Source organism: Ambystoma mexicanum, chromosome 11, assembly GCF_040938575.1.
Source record: "Ambystoma mexicanum isolate Mex_15411 chromosome 11, UKY_AmexF1_1, whole genome shotgun sequence".
Classification (NCBI taxonomy): domain Eukaryota; kingdom Metazoa; phylum Chordata; class Amphibia; order Caudata; family Ambystomatidae; genus Ambystoma; species Ambystoma mexicanum.
Genome location: NC_090934.1, coordinates 118,815,013 through 118,831,301, shown reverse-complemented (window position 1 = coordinate 118,831,301; position 16,289 = coordinate 118,815,013). Strand labels below are relative to the sequence as shown.

Here is a 16,289-nt window from a genome sequence, read left to right as displayed (position 1 = left end):
CACTGCCCATCACTTTCATTATATTGACAACAGTCATTTTATTTTGTTTTGTTTTTGTTTATAATGCGCCATAGGACCAAAGGCCTCAGGTGGCAACATATAACAGACAATGCAAACAGCACAAACCAAAATGAAGACACAAGTAACTAACCAAAAAGACCGCAAGAGAAGGCATAAAAACAGAAGACACTAAAGATACAGAAATCTAAAAATCAGCAAAATAGAAGAAATTCCTACTTCATTATTCCTTAGTATATTAGGGTCTACAAGAAATCCACTACCCAATTCACGTTGGATGAAGCTTTTGGAAGATCATTGCAAATGGATAAAAACAACGGGAGGTTACTACTGCCACACCCCACAAGTATACAGTCCCTGGTGTTCTGGGTGCGCCATTGGTCAATTTTTAGCCTCCGAAGGACCTTAAGGTCAGCAGTTCTTACCATACCCTGTCCGGTCTTCTGACGGATCCAGGCCAGTACCTTGTTTCCTTAGGTTCATGGCCTGCTGGAGTCTCACCATTAGTAATAATGACATTGAGTTGGTCCATAATAGTCCCTCTTAAGGTTTATCGGAAACCGGGGAATATGGGTTTTACCAATGCACAGACTCCTGGACATAGCAGGTTTGGAATGAACATAGGGTACAGTTGCCTGATTGGCTCCCCATCTGCAACAGCCCATCTGCAACAGCCAATGTGCACACTCCAATTTCAATGTTTAGCCACTCAAGGGCACAGTAGACTGCAATGACATCAGTTCTAAATACAATTTCCCATTATGTCTAATTATACATCAGATAACGTACAAACAACACATCACTAAAAATATATCTTTATGAAGTGAAAGGGCTCCCATCCCAAAGTCTTAGTAATTATCAAGTTAATAATTCCACACCTTTCCATACAGCTTACAGCACAATACATCTTCTGTGTTTTAGCAAGCAGGAACAGTTTGGTCCAAATTTCTATGTCTGTTTTACTTTTTGATCTTTTAAACTATTTATCTGACCCTAATTAGAGAGGAAACAATGTAGGGCTGTTCACAGTTTCATTTGATGACAACATTGCAGAAATACAAGTTAGATGGGCCAGGCCATTTAAGTGTTGCGAAGACAGCAGTAGAAACAAGGCATGGGGAAAACTTGAAATCCTTTTTACAAGGAAAGAAAAGGCAGTGTAGACAGGAAGTGGAGAATGGAAAAAGCCTGGGCACGTGCGTTGGTTGTAAGCAGTTCACGGAAAGCATTGAAGTTCTGGTTTATCCTCAAGTTTGTGCACAGACTGATCCAAAGTTTGCAGACTATAAATGCAAAACCATTTCCTCTCTCTAGAGTCTCTTGTAGAAAGCAACGCTCAGTCTTCCTTGCGATATCCGCCATAAGGTTGCGACGATGCATGCCTGCTTCAGGAAGAGTTGAGAGAAGTCCTTGGGGCTTGAATGATCAAGTGCGTGATGGACCAGGTTAAGCTTTTTCAGTGTCTTTGCTATACTTCGCCGGAAACCGGTGTAGAGCCTCAAGCACTGGTGCCATAGGGTGGCAGAGTTTGAGCCCAAGGATCATTCTGCCGGACTCATTCAAGGGCAGTTGCATTTGGCGTTAAACTCTATTGCGAGAACCCAGGAATAGCATGTTTCTTTATCTGAGTCTTAAGGGTATTATGGCTCCAATCGCTCCAACTTTTTGTGGCACGTCTAGGAGAAGGATGTGTTTTTTTCTAAGATGAAACTGGAATTGTATACGTTTGGTCGGAGCTTTGGGGGGTGAAGGAGAGCAAATTTGTAGTCAAAGGCACCCTTGTTCTTTGCTGTAGTTTTGGGTGCCGCGAGATTGCTTGCGGTGAAAAGGGAGATCCGAAGGCTTCTCATTTCTAAAGAATATGATCTCTGGTTGGTTACATTGAGACAGAGATTGTTATCTATCATCCATGGCGGATGCTGGCCATGCACTCTGAGATACCCGTATTGCCTCCTTGTCAAGTGTCTCGATGGAAGGCCAGTTGGGGGTCACCAGCATATAATTGGATGGCAGCGGCTTTCAAAAAAGCGTTGCATCGCGGGGAAGATGGTTCTGCTCCTTGGGGAAACTCCACACAAGTTGTGGTCTGTGACAGTGAGTGAAAGTTGTCCAATACGACTTCATCTGATCTGTCTGTGGGTAATGAGTCTGTTGCGTCAGGGACCGCTTACATCTAAGGAGTTTGTGATGTGTTGATGATCGCTGTGTCAAACGTGGTGGCTGAACCATCCAGTAGTATGAGAACAGGGTGAAAAGTAGCATCACAGGTTAACACTAGCCATTCCCGCATGTTCAGAATAGGGTGTTAGTAATTCCAGCTCTTCTGAAGAGTGTTTGGAGGTCATGGAAGAGGAGAGTGGCTACAGAACACGCTTGGAGTTGTTTGGTGACAGATATTTCTAGAACCTTATCTAGGTACAGCATATTGGCAAGGCAAGGGATTGCTGGCTAGAGCGTCCATCAAAAAAGGGCTACCTTCTTTTGCTTGTTGTCTCAAACTACCCATTGAGAATCAGTCCTATGGTTATCAGATGATAATGAGGAAAATAAAAGCCATTAAAAGTGATAAAGAACATTACCTTCATAAAGGGTTGGCCCACTCCAGGCCTTGAGGGCCAGAATCTTGACAGGTTTCCAGGATATTCGTCATTAATACTCATGAGGAAAAATGTGCATACATTTAGAATCATTGTATGCAAATTTAACTCATGAATATTAATGAGGGGTATCTTGAAAACCCAGCATGGATCCAGCCCATGAGGGCTGGAGTTGGACAACATATAACTACATTATTAATAACATCTGTTGCATATTATTTTCTTTTACACTTCTTCCAAAACTGCTGTTTTGATTTCTATCTAATGTATACACAATTGTTGCTCCCGTGTGCAGGGGTGAATTCCAATGAGAAGAGTTTCCTTGGTGTGTCATCACTTTGCCACCAGGGAAGGCAGGAAGTGATGTCAACACAGAGTGGTCACTCCCTCTCTGAATTGGGCCACTGGAATTTTTCTGCCGAGCGGAGCTCAAACTCCTCCTTCCTGACGAGTTTTTCATCTGGACCCAGCGCTGGTGTATCTCGGGCCGGCGGGTTAGTATTATTTTATTATGTCATATTTTAATGTATGTATAAGGAGCTGCCAATTGACCCGACACTGCAATGGGCATGTGCACTGCGCTTTGGTTTGGCATTGCTGTTCCATAGTTATGGCTGGCTCTGATGATTCAGACACTCCATATAAGACCATGTTTTCATTTCGACTCCCGTGAAGCAGTAATGACCAAAAGAAGTCATTTCCTGGCAGTTCATTGCTTCAGGTCTAATCTGAGAAGTTCTTTGAACAGCAGTAAATGCCCAAACATTAGCAAGATATTTCTAAAAACAAATGGAAATGAAATAGGATGATATGATATGATATGGCAATTGTACACAAGTGTTTCAAGGCGCGACGAGGCGGGGCGGGGGGAACAAGGGGAGACAGACAATGATCCTACTAGGCCAGGTGTCATTCAGATCGCGCAAGTGCATGGGCAGAGGGGGAAGGGAAAGTGCAGTACAGGGGTAGTAGAATAACAGGATAAATAATAAGGGCCAGCTGGTGGCAAGTGCAAGGTAAGTGCAGACAAGTGCTGGGAAGGGGGGCTGTAGGGATACAGAGACAGTCCCGCAGTGCAGGGGTTGCCAGGGAGGCAGTGCAGTGGGAGAGTGGCTGGGCCAGGGACCGAGATTGGTGAGAGTGTCCGAGTTGGAGATTCAGTGCAGTTTCAGTCAGGAATTTAGCAGAGGAGAGGGGGAGAGAAAGCAGAAGCAAAGAGGAAGGTTTTGAGGTGCTTCTGGAACCGGAGATGGTTCTCCTCAAGTTTCAGGGAGGCAGGAAGGCTGTTCCAGAGGGAGGCCCCTGCTGCGGAGAGAGATCTACCCCCAACTCATTGCTGGGAGAAGTGGCTGACCCTGAGGGAGTTGGAGGTGGATGAGTGAAGAGCTTGAGAAGGAAGATATTTAGGAAGAGAGAGTTGAAGGTATTTTGGCCCCAGGCCCCAGAAGGCCTTGTGGACAATGCAGAGGGTTTTGAACTTAATCCTTGCAGCCACTGGGAGCCAGTGTAGCGATTTCAGTCCTGGAGAGATACGGTCCCTGGGCTTGAGGCCAAGGACAAGTCTCGCAGTTCTGTTCTGGATGAGTTGCAGAGGGTGGAGAGTAGAGGCAGGCAGATTTAGAAAGAGGCTGTTGCAATAGTCCAGCTTCGAGAGAACCAGGGCTCTGGGGGAAGGAGAGGAAAGGAAGGATACCTCTGAGGCGGTGCAGCTGGTAGTGTGACTTCTTAGAAATGTCAGATATGTGAGGAGAGAAGGAGAGTGTGGAGTCGAAGATGACTCCGAGGTTTTTTGCCTTGCAGGTAGGAGCAGGAAGAGGGCCAAGAGAGGCCGGCCAGAGAGCTGCAGGGAAGGAGGGAGTGGGTGTGCCGATTGGTAGAATCTCAGTCTTACTGGCATTAAGGCAGAGGTCATTGGCGGCACACCATTCCTGAATAGCAGAAAGACAGTCAGAGATGAGGGAAGGAGAGGAGGAAGCTGAGGGGAGCATGAAGATGAGCTGGGTATCATCCGCATAGCACTGAAAGTTGGGGCAGAGAGCAGTGATGCAGTGGGCAAGGAGTGCCAGATACTGGTTGAACAGCCAGGGAGAGAGGTTAGATCCGTGGGGGACACCAGAGGTAGAGAAAAAGATGTCAGAGAGCTAGGACTCCAGTTGGACCTGGGAGGGTCGATTGGAGAGGAAAGAGGTCAGCCACACCAGGGCCTGACCAGTGATACCCAGGTTATCACGGAGACGGTTGAGCAGGATGGCATGGGTGACAGTAGAGGCAGAAGAGAGATTGAGCAAAATGAGAACACACGGAGTGTTAGAGTCAAGGTTCGAGAGCAGGTCTTCACGGATGTTCAGGAGAGCAGTTTCCATGCTTCTGGCAGCTCTGAAGCCTGACTGATGGTCATGAAGACTACCAACAGATTCAGCATGGAGATTAAGCTGGGAGATGGCCAGTTTCTCCAGGAGCTTGTACAGGAAGGGAGTGATGGAGATTGGGCGATAGTTAGCCGGGCAGGAGGGGTCGGAAGAGGGTTTCTTAAGAAGAGGGTGCACAAGGGAGTGCTTAAGGGGGGAAGGGAAGACTCCAGAGGCGAAGAAGTGATTGCAGAAGTCAGCCAGGGCAGGAGCCAGGGAGTCGATGTGGTCCTTGATAGTTTTGGAGGAACAGGGTTGGACCTGTTTTGACAAGACTTTCATAGATCGGACTTGTCTGGAAACCTCGTCAGCAGAGAAAAGGGGAAGGCAGAGAAGGAGGGAGGAGGAGTGGCTGCAGAAGGGCCAGAGGAAGAGAGGGGAATAGAGGGGGGGAGGTGATAGGAGGAGACTGAGGACAGGATGTTCTGAGTTTTTGAAATGAAGTGAGAGGCCAGTGCCGTGCAGAGGGCCTGGGAAGGGACAGGAGAGGTAGAGACTGCAGCAGGGTTGGCCAGCTCCTTGCAGATTTTAAAGAGTTCAGCCGAATTGTTAGATGCCGCAGAGATGCGGGCTTGGATAAGGGCTCTCTTCTTGGTGAGAACGGAGAGCAGGTATTGCCTTTGGAGCAGGCAGCAGGCCAGTTTGTCGGAGGATGAGCATGAAGCACGCCATATCCTCTCTGCAACCCTGCACTTGCGTTTTAGGGTGACGAGATCCGAGTCATACCAGGAGTTACATTTGGCTTTGGGCTTCAGGCGGATTCTCATGACAGGGGCAAGCATATCAAGATTATCAGATATAGCAGAGTGGAGAGGGCTGTGTTAGGGTGGGAGTCAGCCGAAGGGGCGGGGGGGCGAGAAGGTGGCGGCGAAAGCCTCAACTGACGCGCGCTTCATGGGTCGGATGACCGCGAAGGTGGGTGGCAGTGATGAAGGTGGCTTGGCCTGAGGGCTAGGGAAGGTGAGGTGGGAGGATAGGAGAAAGTGATCACTGCAGGAGAGGGGAGTGGAGAGAGGGACAGAGAGGGGAAGGTCAGAAGAGATCAGAGCATCAAGAGTGTGCCCTGCAGAATGAGTCGGCCCAGACGGGAGAATAGAGAGTGAGAGAGAGTCGCAGAGGTCGTGAAAGAGTCCAGAGGGGGGACCGGAGGCATCCAGGTGGATGTTGAAGTCTCCAAGAAAGAGGAGTTGAGTGGTTGAGGCCAAGAGAGAGGAGGAGAGGTCTGCCCACTTGGAGAGGAAGGAGGAAATTTGCTTGCAGCTTGTCCACTGCAGTTCCTTCTGTAGAAAAACATGCCATTGGAAGTGTGAGACACTTCTGGCATGACAGAGGAGGTCATTACGAGGTAGGAGGTAGCCATGCCGCAATTAGCAGCATGGCTACCCCCTTACCAGGCAACGGGTCCGGGTTAGTTGAATGAGCAGTTACCGGGCCATTCCGACCTTGGAGGGCCCGGTAATTCCTCATTCAACCAACTCATCCCCATTCCCATTCGAGCCCCCATAGGGCTCAATGGGAATGAGGAGGGTGCTAACAACGGGCCTGTTAAAAATGGGCCCGTTGTTAGCACCCTGGTCTGCTCGCAGGACCCCCTAAGGGCACCTGGTAAAATCAGGCACCCTTAGCGGGTTCCCGCACACAAATTCGGAATGAGGTGAGGCGGTAAGGGGTTGACGGCTCCAGCACATTTACCGGTGCCGTTAACCCCTTACCGCCTCACTCGTAATGACCCCCAGAGTCTCTTATCATTGCCATCAGTCAAGGCTCTTGGTTCTGCTATGATAGAAAATAAGTGGCCATGTTAGCAAATCAATGCACCCCATTCTTCAGCATATCAATACACTCCATTCACCAGGTCAGGAATGCTACATTATTACAACTATTCAGATTGTTTGAGGGCAAGTGCTTTATGCGGCTTCCTGCTAACATCATCAGGAGATGCCAGGGCTCAGTTGATTGTTCCCGGTGAGTCCTTTGAACTCCAGCAGTGGGCAAGGCTGGCACTGGTGTGTTCTTGCATCAGCATTGCGCGTCACACTTTACTTACCAATGCAGGTTATGTGTTGTTAAAACCAAGGAGAGAGGTCTTATCAGTGTGCACCGGCGTTATGACCTGAGCTTAAGGGGGTAACTGATGACAACCCCAGTTACAGCCAGCTCCTTGTAATTATGTTAATGGTAAGGTTCTGATGTTGTCTGTCTGATTCCAAATAGCACGTTTAAGGTAAATGGTTTGGCCCTGTCTGCGGTTGTCGCTTTTGATGCCTTGTATGGACTCTGGCTGAATGCAGTCTCCGAGGTGAGGGTCTTAATGTGGTGGAGGAGAGCATTGGGGAAGCCATGCTTCAGGTTAAACTGAATTTAGAGAGGGATGGACAAAAGGCCAAGGATCTCACTACCAGCACTGCCAGTCGAGCAATGTTGCAGGCGGTCAAAAATGTGGATGTTAAATACATGTTCCTGCAGATGAAAACTGGTGCTGAAGGGACAGACTCCAACCTCGATGCCCTGTACTAAAAAGGTGGACAAAATCTGTCCTGCCTTGACAGGCCGGATAACCGATTGGATGAGATGGAACAGCAAAATATTAAACTTTGAGTCTACACCTACCACTGCAAGCAAAGCCATTGAAAGATGCATGCAATGCTCAGAAGGATTGAGGTAAATTATGAAGACCTTGAAGAAAAATCCTGTTAGAACAACACATAATTCTGGGGGTTCCTGAATCTGCACCCACAAACAATATAAAGAAGTGTGTGTGTAGGAGATGTTCAAGGGCTTGTTTGCTAATTCTCAACTCCCTGGTTTATTAGTTGTGGAAGAAGCCCCTAGGTCCCTTGCCCCCAGGCCTGCAACAGCAACTGATTCTTGCCCAATAATAGATGTTTGAGTTAAAGAGAGAGGGATGCGATACTCAGGATGCCAAAGGAAGGGGATAGCTTTGGGTCCAGGAATCTACTCTATATTCCCTTCCCGATTTCACAATCTTCCTTCAAATAGTTTATGAATCCTTCATCGAGGTCAAGAAAAATCTCAGCCGGGCACAGATCAAACTCTCCATGTTATATCCTAACAACGCCTGATTGTCTACAAGAGCACGGTACCAGTCTATAGTCCACTTGTAGCGGCTAATGATTATCGGAACAGATCTCAAAAGTGTACCCTTCAATTTGAGGCTAGTGGGTCACTGCATAACAAAAGCCATTCTCCTCTATCTGGGGAGCAAATTGCCTTCCGGTTTTATTAAAGTTTGATATTAGAGCTTGATAAAGCTACCTCAAAGAGATCCTAGGAGTATCTGTTTTGAGCAGGGAGAGCCGCTAGTGGGTAGTAATGGCCATAGAGATTAACATGGCCAAGAACAGTCAAAGGGGGGTAAAAAACCAAGCAACACGCAAAGACTGTGTATCCCTTGTAACATCACATCTCCCTTCTTGCTGTACTCAGTGCAATAGTTTGGGATTTAGGTGGTGCTTCATTGCCTCCCGAAAGCTATAGCTAAAAGTAGCAGCCACAAGAGGGGTGCAGTGTTAGAGGTAGGGCACAGATCAGTAGCCATGTGAATACCCAAGCATAAACCGAGGACTCGTATTAGCATTATGTAAGAATTCTCAAGCATGCAGACAGATTGAAAGCAAAGAGAAAGGTACACATACCATTGTATTTTTTGTATTTGTATTTTATTTGGATTTTATATAGCGCTTTAGACCAAAGCGCCATACATGAGGTAATAAAAACAGTACAATGCGAGCGAGAATTAACAAAAGCAATCTGCCATGTTAACCAGAGTGTAATAGATAAGACTTCAAGGAGTCACGAAATAAAGAATAAACAGAGATGTAGCGAAGAGAAATAGGGAGAGCGTTCCAGTGCAGAGAAGTCAGCAAAGAGAATGAACGAGAACGTGACTGAGCACATAGAGGACGAGGGACGGCAAGAAGAAATCGAGAACAGGAGCGAAGGGAGCAAGAAGGGGTATAGAATGAAACCAAATAAGAAAGATTTTCGAGTGCAAGACCATGAAGAGATTTGAAGACAAGACACAGAACGTTAAATTTAAGTCAGGATTGGAATGGGAGCCAGCCAAGAGTAGAGAGAGAAGAGGAAATAGAATCACGAGGAAGTAGAAGAAAATGTAGATGGATGGAAGCATTGAAAACAGATTTCAGAGGGGCAAGACGGGTGAGAGAAAGACCAGTTCAACAGTAGAAAAGTCCAAAATAAATTAGGGAAGATATCAAGAGTTTAGTAGCATCAAAAGTCAAGAAAGAGCTAGCTTTCAGAATATTATATTAGTGATAGCGACAGGCACGTGAGGATAGAGAAATGTGATGCTTAAAAGATAGAACAGTTTCTAAATAGAGCCCCAGAATGCGAGCAGTGGAAGAAATAGGAAGCTGGGAAGGAGGAAACTAAACCAAAGACGTAGGAAGAGGAGACGCAATAGTGTTAACAGGGAAGAAATGTACCTTCGTTTTGGTAGCATTGAGTACCAGAAAGCGAGCCGACATCCAAGATTTAATGGCCAGTAGACATGTAGAGAGTTAATTGTGGACATCAGGAGCAAAGGATGAGAAAGACAGAAAAAGCTGAGTCTCATCAGCATAAAAGTGATGGGCTAGACCAAAGGAGGAAATGACTTCATCCAGTGGGGATGTATAGAGAGAGAGAAAAGAAAAGGGCAAAGAACCTTGTGGGACACCGTAGACGTACGGGGTCAGACTATGGCCCTGCCAAGAAACCGAAAATGTCCTTTGGGAAAGGTACGACCTGAACCAAGAAAGAACATACCCAGTGAAACCAAAGTAGGTTTGAGATGCTAGCAAAATAGGGTGATCAACAGTGTCAAAAGCTAAAGTTCAGCAAGATAAGAAGAGGCGAGTATTTAGAGTAACATTGCATAGAAGAGATAGTGGCTATGCATGTTAATATAGACTGAGATTGGCCGAGAGCTATGGTTTTCTAGTGGTATTGTTATTAGGCAGTGGCGAGGAATCAAATGACTTTGTGGTGTGTAATATGTTAATGTAATATATTAATGCAACTTTTAATATACATGAAACAACATTATAGCTAATCAAACCATGAGTGAACCTTTTTTGAAAGGTATTCCCTGAGAACTAAATCTTTTTTTGGGAGTTAAAATCCCAAAATGTTTACAGAATGTCAATTATGACTGGTTCGGCACCACGAGATTAAAGCTATTGCCCAGGACCACACACGTTGTTATGAGGTGAAGCTGGGATTTGAGCCAATCTGCAAATTCTGCACTTTGCACATTGATTCCCCCTTCTTATTATGGAGCAAGGTACAATCATTTGTGAATGTTTGACTTTCATGTACTAAAACAATAACCTGTTTGTGTAGAACTTATTTGGAAAGTATGCAAATCACATAATAATCTGACTTTACAATATTAAAAACAGAACTTTATAGTAGCAGGTTATGCAGAAGCAGAATGATTCCAGCTTCATATTCTCCATCATCAAGGCACGTCTTCTCTTGCATCAAATACAGACCTGAAAATCTTGCCCACTTCAGTGGACACAGATGGATTTACAGGGTAAATTGATCCGACAAGAAAGTAGTTGTGAAAAACATCTAAGGAGCAGTTTTAGCACTTTAGCTGAGCACCATAAAACATCCTGGCATCATTCCTAAACAATGGGCCGTGATTTCTCTGAAGCTGGCAGCCATGCGGGCCCCTGGCGCTCAAGCCCATGTTTTCCTCCCATAAAGATGTCTGTGGGTATGTTATGTTAGGGTAATAGTTTTTTATACTGCACCAGTGATCTTAACAGCACCAGCCTGACAAGGGATATCCAGACCTTAGTCTGTTGAAGAATGGAAAAGGCATCAGAGGAAAAGAAGAGTGTAGGGCAGAAAGGTGCCAGAGGTAGGGATGGAGATTGAGAATGCTTGTGTGCCAGTTGTGTCAGTGAAGAGGCATCCAAGCTGATCAGGAAAAGGGCTAACACACAATGCTCCTAAAAATAGTGTTTGCCTTGCGGGCACAGTTCACAAGGGGTAGATGATGAGCAGGAAAGGCTCCTCATAGCATGCAGGGCCATCGCCAGCAAGAATATTATAGTGGCCCTAATAAAAATGATACTGAGTTCTACTCCTGGATAGAGAGCACATTCTTAGACTTTGTGGACTCTAATCTGGGAAGGAGATTTTAACACCACATTAAACCTAGACCTGGATAGGTCAAGTAATGCCCTTCAAGGAAATGATGGGGCTATGTGACGTAATTGACCTTTGGAGGGCGTCGCATCATGTATTACTCAACTGCCCGTGATGCAGCACCCAGGATCACATTTGTTTCCTATTTCTTGAACTGGAGTGCACTGGCTTCTTGAGGATTGTAATTCCTTGCCAAGAACTCTCTCCCGCCACTTTTCTGTGTTTTTGGCTCCTTCTATCCCTTCGAAGGTGCACACGTAGAGGGGATGGAGGTTTATAGAGGCTGGCCTTAGGGTTTTAGCATTTAAGAAGTATACGACAGGGTTAATACCCCATTTCTGTTGCTCCAAATGCCTCATCCGCTGTGTTATCATGAAAACGTGCATCGTTTTTCTTATTTGCATACTCTTTCACTTGTGGTTGACATTTAAAAATACCTTGATCTTTGTAAGTGTTCTTGAAGTGCTAGGCTTTTCATATCATAACCTCAGGTAAAGAGACTCAGGAGGGTGTCTAAGAGCCTGAATGGTCCTCGCTTTCCTGCTCTGTCCCACCAGCCAGAACCTGTTAAACACGGCCATTCCATCTCCTTCTTCACCGAACCACTGCTCATTCATGCCTGGGGATCTATCACAAGTCGGTATGGTAGCACAGCCAGCTGCACGCTCGCCCTGGATATCTGTGCGTAACCTGCTGACTCAGGTTCGAATCCCGGCAAGGTCAACTCAGCCTTTCATCCTTCCGAGCTTGATAAATTGAATACCACACTGTGTGATAATAATGGCATCTGTTATTTCAGTGCTCTGAGACCCATGGCTGTCTAGCGCTATATAAGAAACAGATATTCTTATTAAGGGTTCAGTTCTGTCCCCTCCAGCTAGCTGTTTCCTGGCCTTCTCTCCATTCTCTCACACGCTTGTTCCTCCTCTTTTATCCAGGCATTGGCTTGGTCGCTGTTCTCCCCAAAGCGTGTTCCTTTAGTCCTGTGTCTCCATAAAGCGTCCCACAGACTTTCTGACCTTTTCTTGAGGTACCCAATTCCGGGCTTCTCTTATCCACCTGTGCTCCTTCTTTCCTTCTCGGCTTGATATCCCTAACATCCACCTCCTTCTTGACTTCCACTCCCTCCATTCTCCTGCTCCCTTCTTCCCGACCTTCTCCTCCGCTGCCTCCTTGATGATCTTCTGCTCAACCTTTTTAGGACCCTCACCTCCTTCCTCTCTTTTATCTTCTGCTGCCCTCCCCCATCCTACTCCTTGGTCTTCAAAATCTTGCAAGTTCTCTCCTGGTCCTTTTTCGATGTCCACTTCCTCCAAACTTCTCTCTCTCCCTTCCTCTCGTTCTTCCACTCCACCTCCTTCAGACACTTTTCTTTCACTTGCACCCGCAACTCTCTCCACACTTTTCCCTCCTCTTGCTCTTCCACGTCTTTCTCTATTTTTCCCTCTTTCAATAATTCCACTTTGTTTTTTCTCTGTCGACTCCTTCACCACCTCCACAACTCCTCCTGTTCTTTCAAGTTCTTTAGCAACTCCACCTCCTCCTGAACCTTCCGCCCTCTCCACTTCTCCAGAATACCACCTGCTCTGCTTCTCCAACTCCCCGCACGGCCTCACTGTGCTTGTAGGTTCTTACGCAAGCCAGATCCCTCCCCCTGGGATGGGTCTTCCCCCAGGGTCTGCATCAGGGATCTCTGATTGTTTCTTCCCATTGTATTGGCGGGCGCATATGTTTGCCTCTTCGGGTATAGTTAATTAGGTTTTACGCACCCAACTGGGATCATAGACTGAGCCTGCAAAAGGCTTGATTTGGTCAGGCCATGCATGCACTGTGGGCTGTAGGTGCTGTGCCCCGCGGTTGGAGGCTTCTACCCTGTGCACTGCAATAGTGGTAAGTGTGATTTTTGTGCAGTGTACCTTAATAGGCTTTTTTGACAAGTGCTCCGATCCCTAATTTTGTGTACTGTATGCGTGCTAGTTTAGTGTTCTTGTTTGACACCATGGAAGGGTCCACAGGCCCCTTCAAGGGCCTGTGGACCCTTCCATACTCACTTGGACCAGGTTTCTATTGCACCATTCTATGTTGTGAGGACAATGGGCAACCATGGGCTCTTATCCATGCCGTCGCTGGTCCTACATCATGGAGCGGTTGGCTGTGTCTGACTTCGTGAGTCACCCCTGCACATACCTTTAGGGCTTTGTCGGGGCTTTGTCAACCATGATCACAGGCGACAGCCTCTAAATCACAAGTGGAACTTGCTAAATGGATTAAGCAAACTATGTTCGTGATAAGCAAACTCTCACTCATCAAGAAGGCAGCCTGGCCTATTTTGCCAGCTACAAGACGAGTGAGAACAAGGAACGGTACACTGTACAGAATTTATCGATGAGTGTGTGAAGAAAATCTGGGAACCAGAATAGAACATATCTGGACTCCAACCCATGAGGCACGATCAGGGATTTTCCTCTTTGGAGTTTTTACACAAGACACTCCTATACTTGAATTACCTATCATTATAGGAGCAGACAAATCCATCACCACTGCAGGATAAAGTCCATTGTTGACACGCGACTCCTTTATTTTGTGTGCAGATTGAGGTTTGATGACATCCCCCACCGTTTTGACATTTCGGAGTGTTTGCAACTGAACCATCCGTCTCCTGAAGAAGGTCGCTTATAGCAATTGGCCCAAATTAGGGGCTCATTCTGTGACGACCGACACATATGTTGAGTGGTATCAAATAAGCAGGATGCTATTTGTTTTTGTATATTAACACTTACTGAAATTACAAAGAAGTGTTGACATGTATATAAATATATATGTTTCTAGGTGGACAGAGTACCCTAAGTGTGGAATATTGACATGTAATGGAGAGTGTGAATGAATGATGGAATCAATGGTGGTGTATAAATGTGGATGTTTAGAACAATAAGGATTTGTGTAAGATACATATAAATAAATATATATTTTTTGACAAGATTTGGTGTTGTCTATTGAACAGATGTTCTGATCTCATTTCGCCCAGGTTCATTTTGTGTTGTTCCATTATATTTAGACTGTAGGACCTGTGGCAGTAAGGCATTCCCTATTTTGAAACCCTACATTTCTATACTCCTTTGTGATTTTTTCCCCCATGCACTATGGACAGAAATGCAGAGAATGATGCTTAGGCGGGAAAGTAGGTGTGTGTTGATAGGAGCACCCTTACACTTCCTTGGGGTTGGAGGAGCAAAGGGCGGGGGGTAGTAGTGTAGGATCTTGTGCAGTATTGTTTGGTTGCCCAGGACCACAACCTTTTGTTGTGGTCCTACCAATTCCCAGATCACAGACATGTTCACATGAAGAGAGATTCTGTGATTCTAGTTGCCCTTAATCTACCATGTTGGGTGGTCTGAAAGACTGAAAGAGGAGACATTTATATAACCATTCAACGTCATGTGCAGGGACATGGCTGGCCAGGGCTGGCCAGGGCAGCAGGCATGATAATTGCATGCCCCCATATTCTCCCCAGCTTCTGGTCAATATCATCTGAGCCACAATACAACGAGGCAATTGGCAAGAAGGGCGTCTGATGTTTCAGACTTTTTCATGGAGAACACATGTATCTCACTGCGGCCCTTTAAACAATGTGGGGCCCCTTTGGCACTTAAGGTCTCTGTGGATTACAAGACAAGAGCATCAGTTCACTTCCTCCTGCCTGGTTTCCCCAATCTGCCCGTGTCCTTTTCTCTCATGTAATATATGACCGAAGCTCAGTGCGAGGGTAGACCTTGTCAGGCCTGTACTCACAAGTGGCAGCAATATACTGCTGTACCGGGAAACTATTGGAAGAAGCGAGAGATTGTAACCAATAGATGACGAGCAGCGGACTCACATTTTCCAGCAGCCTAAGAAGGCCTCCTTAGGCCGCAGAATCAAGCTTATCCATTTCAGATTCATACTTGGAGTCTATCATATGATATGATTGGTTATTTATAACGCGCTTACTACCCATAGGTTTCTAAGGGCGGAACCGGGAATCGAACCTGTGTTGCTCCGTGTCGTCTTTATTCCAAGACGAGCACGTTGCTGCTAAACTATCCTCCTCATACCCCTCAGACCCTACATTGAGTTGCCTCGGATGTACCCGGTACACACGACAGGGGCAGGCACACACAGGCAGATATCTTACATCTGCCATGGCTTTGGAGCGATTCTGAAAGGAGATTTGGGACAAGGTTGAGGCTATGGGTCAGGGAGGCGATTGAAAGATCCTCAATGTTGGTTCTGCTGGGATATGACAACAATGTTTAAGAAGGACGCTGAAGGGTGTTGTGACTGTTTTTGGTGCTAGCCAGATGGTGTGTTGCCATGGCTTGGGTTAGGCGTTGACTCCTGGAAGCCAAGTCATGGCTACAAGATATTGGCCTCATTACAAGTATGGCAGAGCGGAAGACAATTGTCAGTAAGGGAATTACCGCCAATGTTCCTGCTCTGCCATATTACGAATATGGCCCTGGAGTGTAGGATTTACTTCCTGCATCATGCATGGAGGTAAATCCCCCAACTCTCCCACCGACGTATAGGCAAAATCGGCAGAAATACTGCGGCGGCATTACTGCTGCAGTAATTTCACTAGAAAGTCCCATAAAGTCCTACGGACTCATAAAAAATGGGGATTTACACCACCACTGCCACTTGCAATACGGCAGTGGTTATAATGGACCAAGTGGCAGTAGTGCTAACTACATCGACCAAAATGGTTTGAAGATAAACGCCTCCAAATCTAGAATGCAAATTTTGCAGTCTTCAAAAGGGGAAGGAAGTAATAGAAGGAGGGGTGTTGTTGAAAAAATATGGTGCTTTCTTGCTTTCCCCTGTTATCTCCGATCGAATGAAAGTGATTCCCATATCAACTTACGGTGCAGAGTTTTTTTCGTTCTTCCTGCAAGAGGATGGTTGGTCGTTGAGGGCCTTTTTTTGGAAAAGGGTGCTCAGTATTCCCAATTGAGTCCTGATCTAAGTAATGAGGTTGGAGCTTGGCTTAACTTCAATGCATGCGATGGTAACATGGAAGATCCTGGCATTGTATCGTAAATGC

The 16,289-nt window shown here is 46.2% G+C and overlaps 1 protein-coding gene across 2 annotated transcripts in view; it reads left to right on the top strand.

The window, feature by feature from the left end:
* Positions 1–16,289, top strand: part of LOC138503125 (uncharacterized) — a 253,579-nt gene that overhangs the window by 150,292 nt on the left and 86,998 nt on the right. For both annotated transcript variants that reach the window (XM_069622643.1, XM_069622644.1), the window contains one exon: positions 2,911–3,109. In XM_069622643.1, coding sequence (XP_069478744.1) covers positions 2,911–3,109 — 199 coding nt within the window. The remainder of the gene's footprint in view (positions 1–2,910; positions 3,110–16,289) is intronic.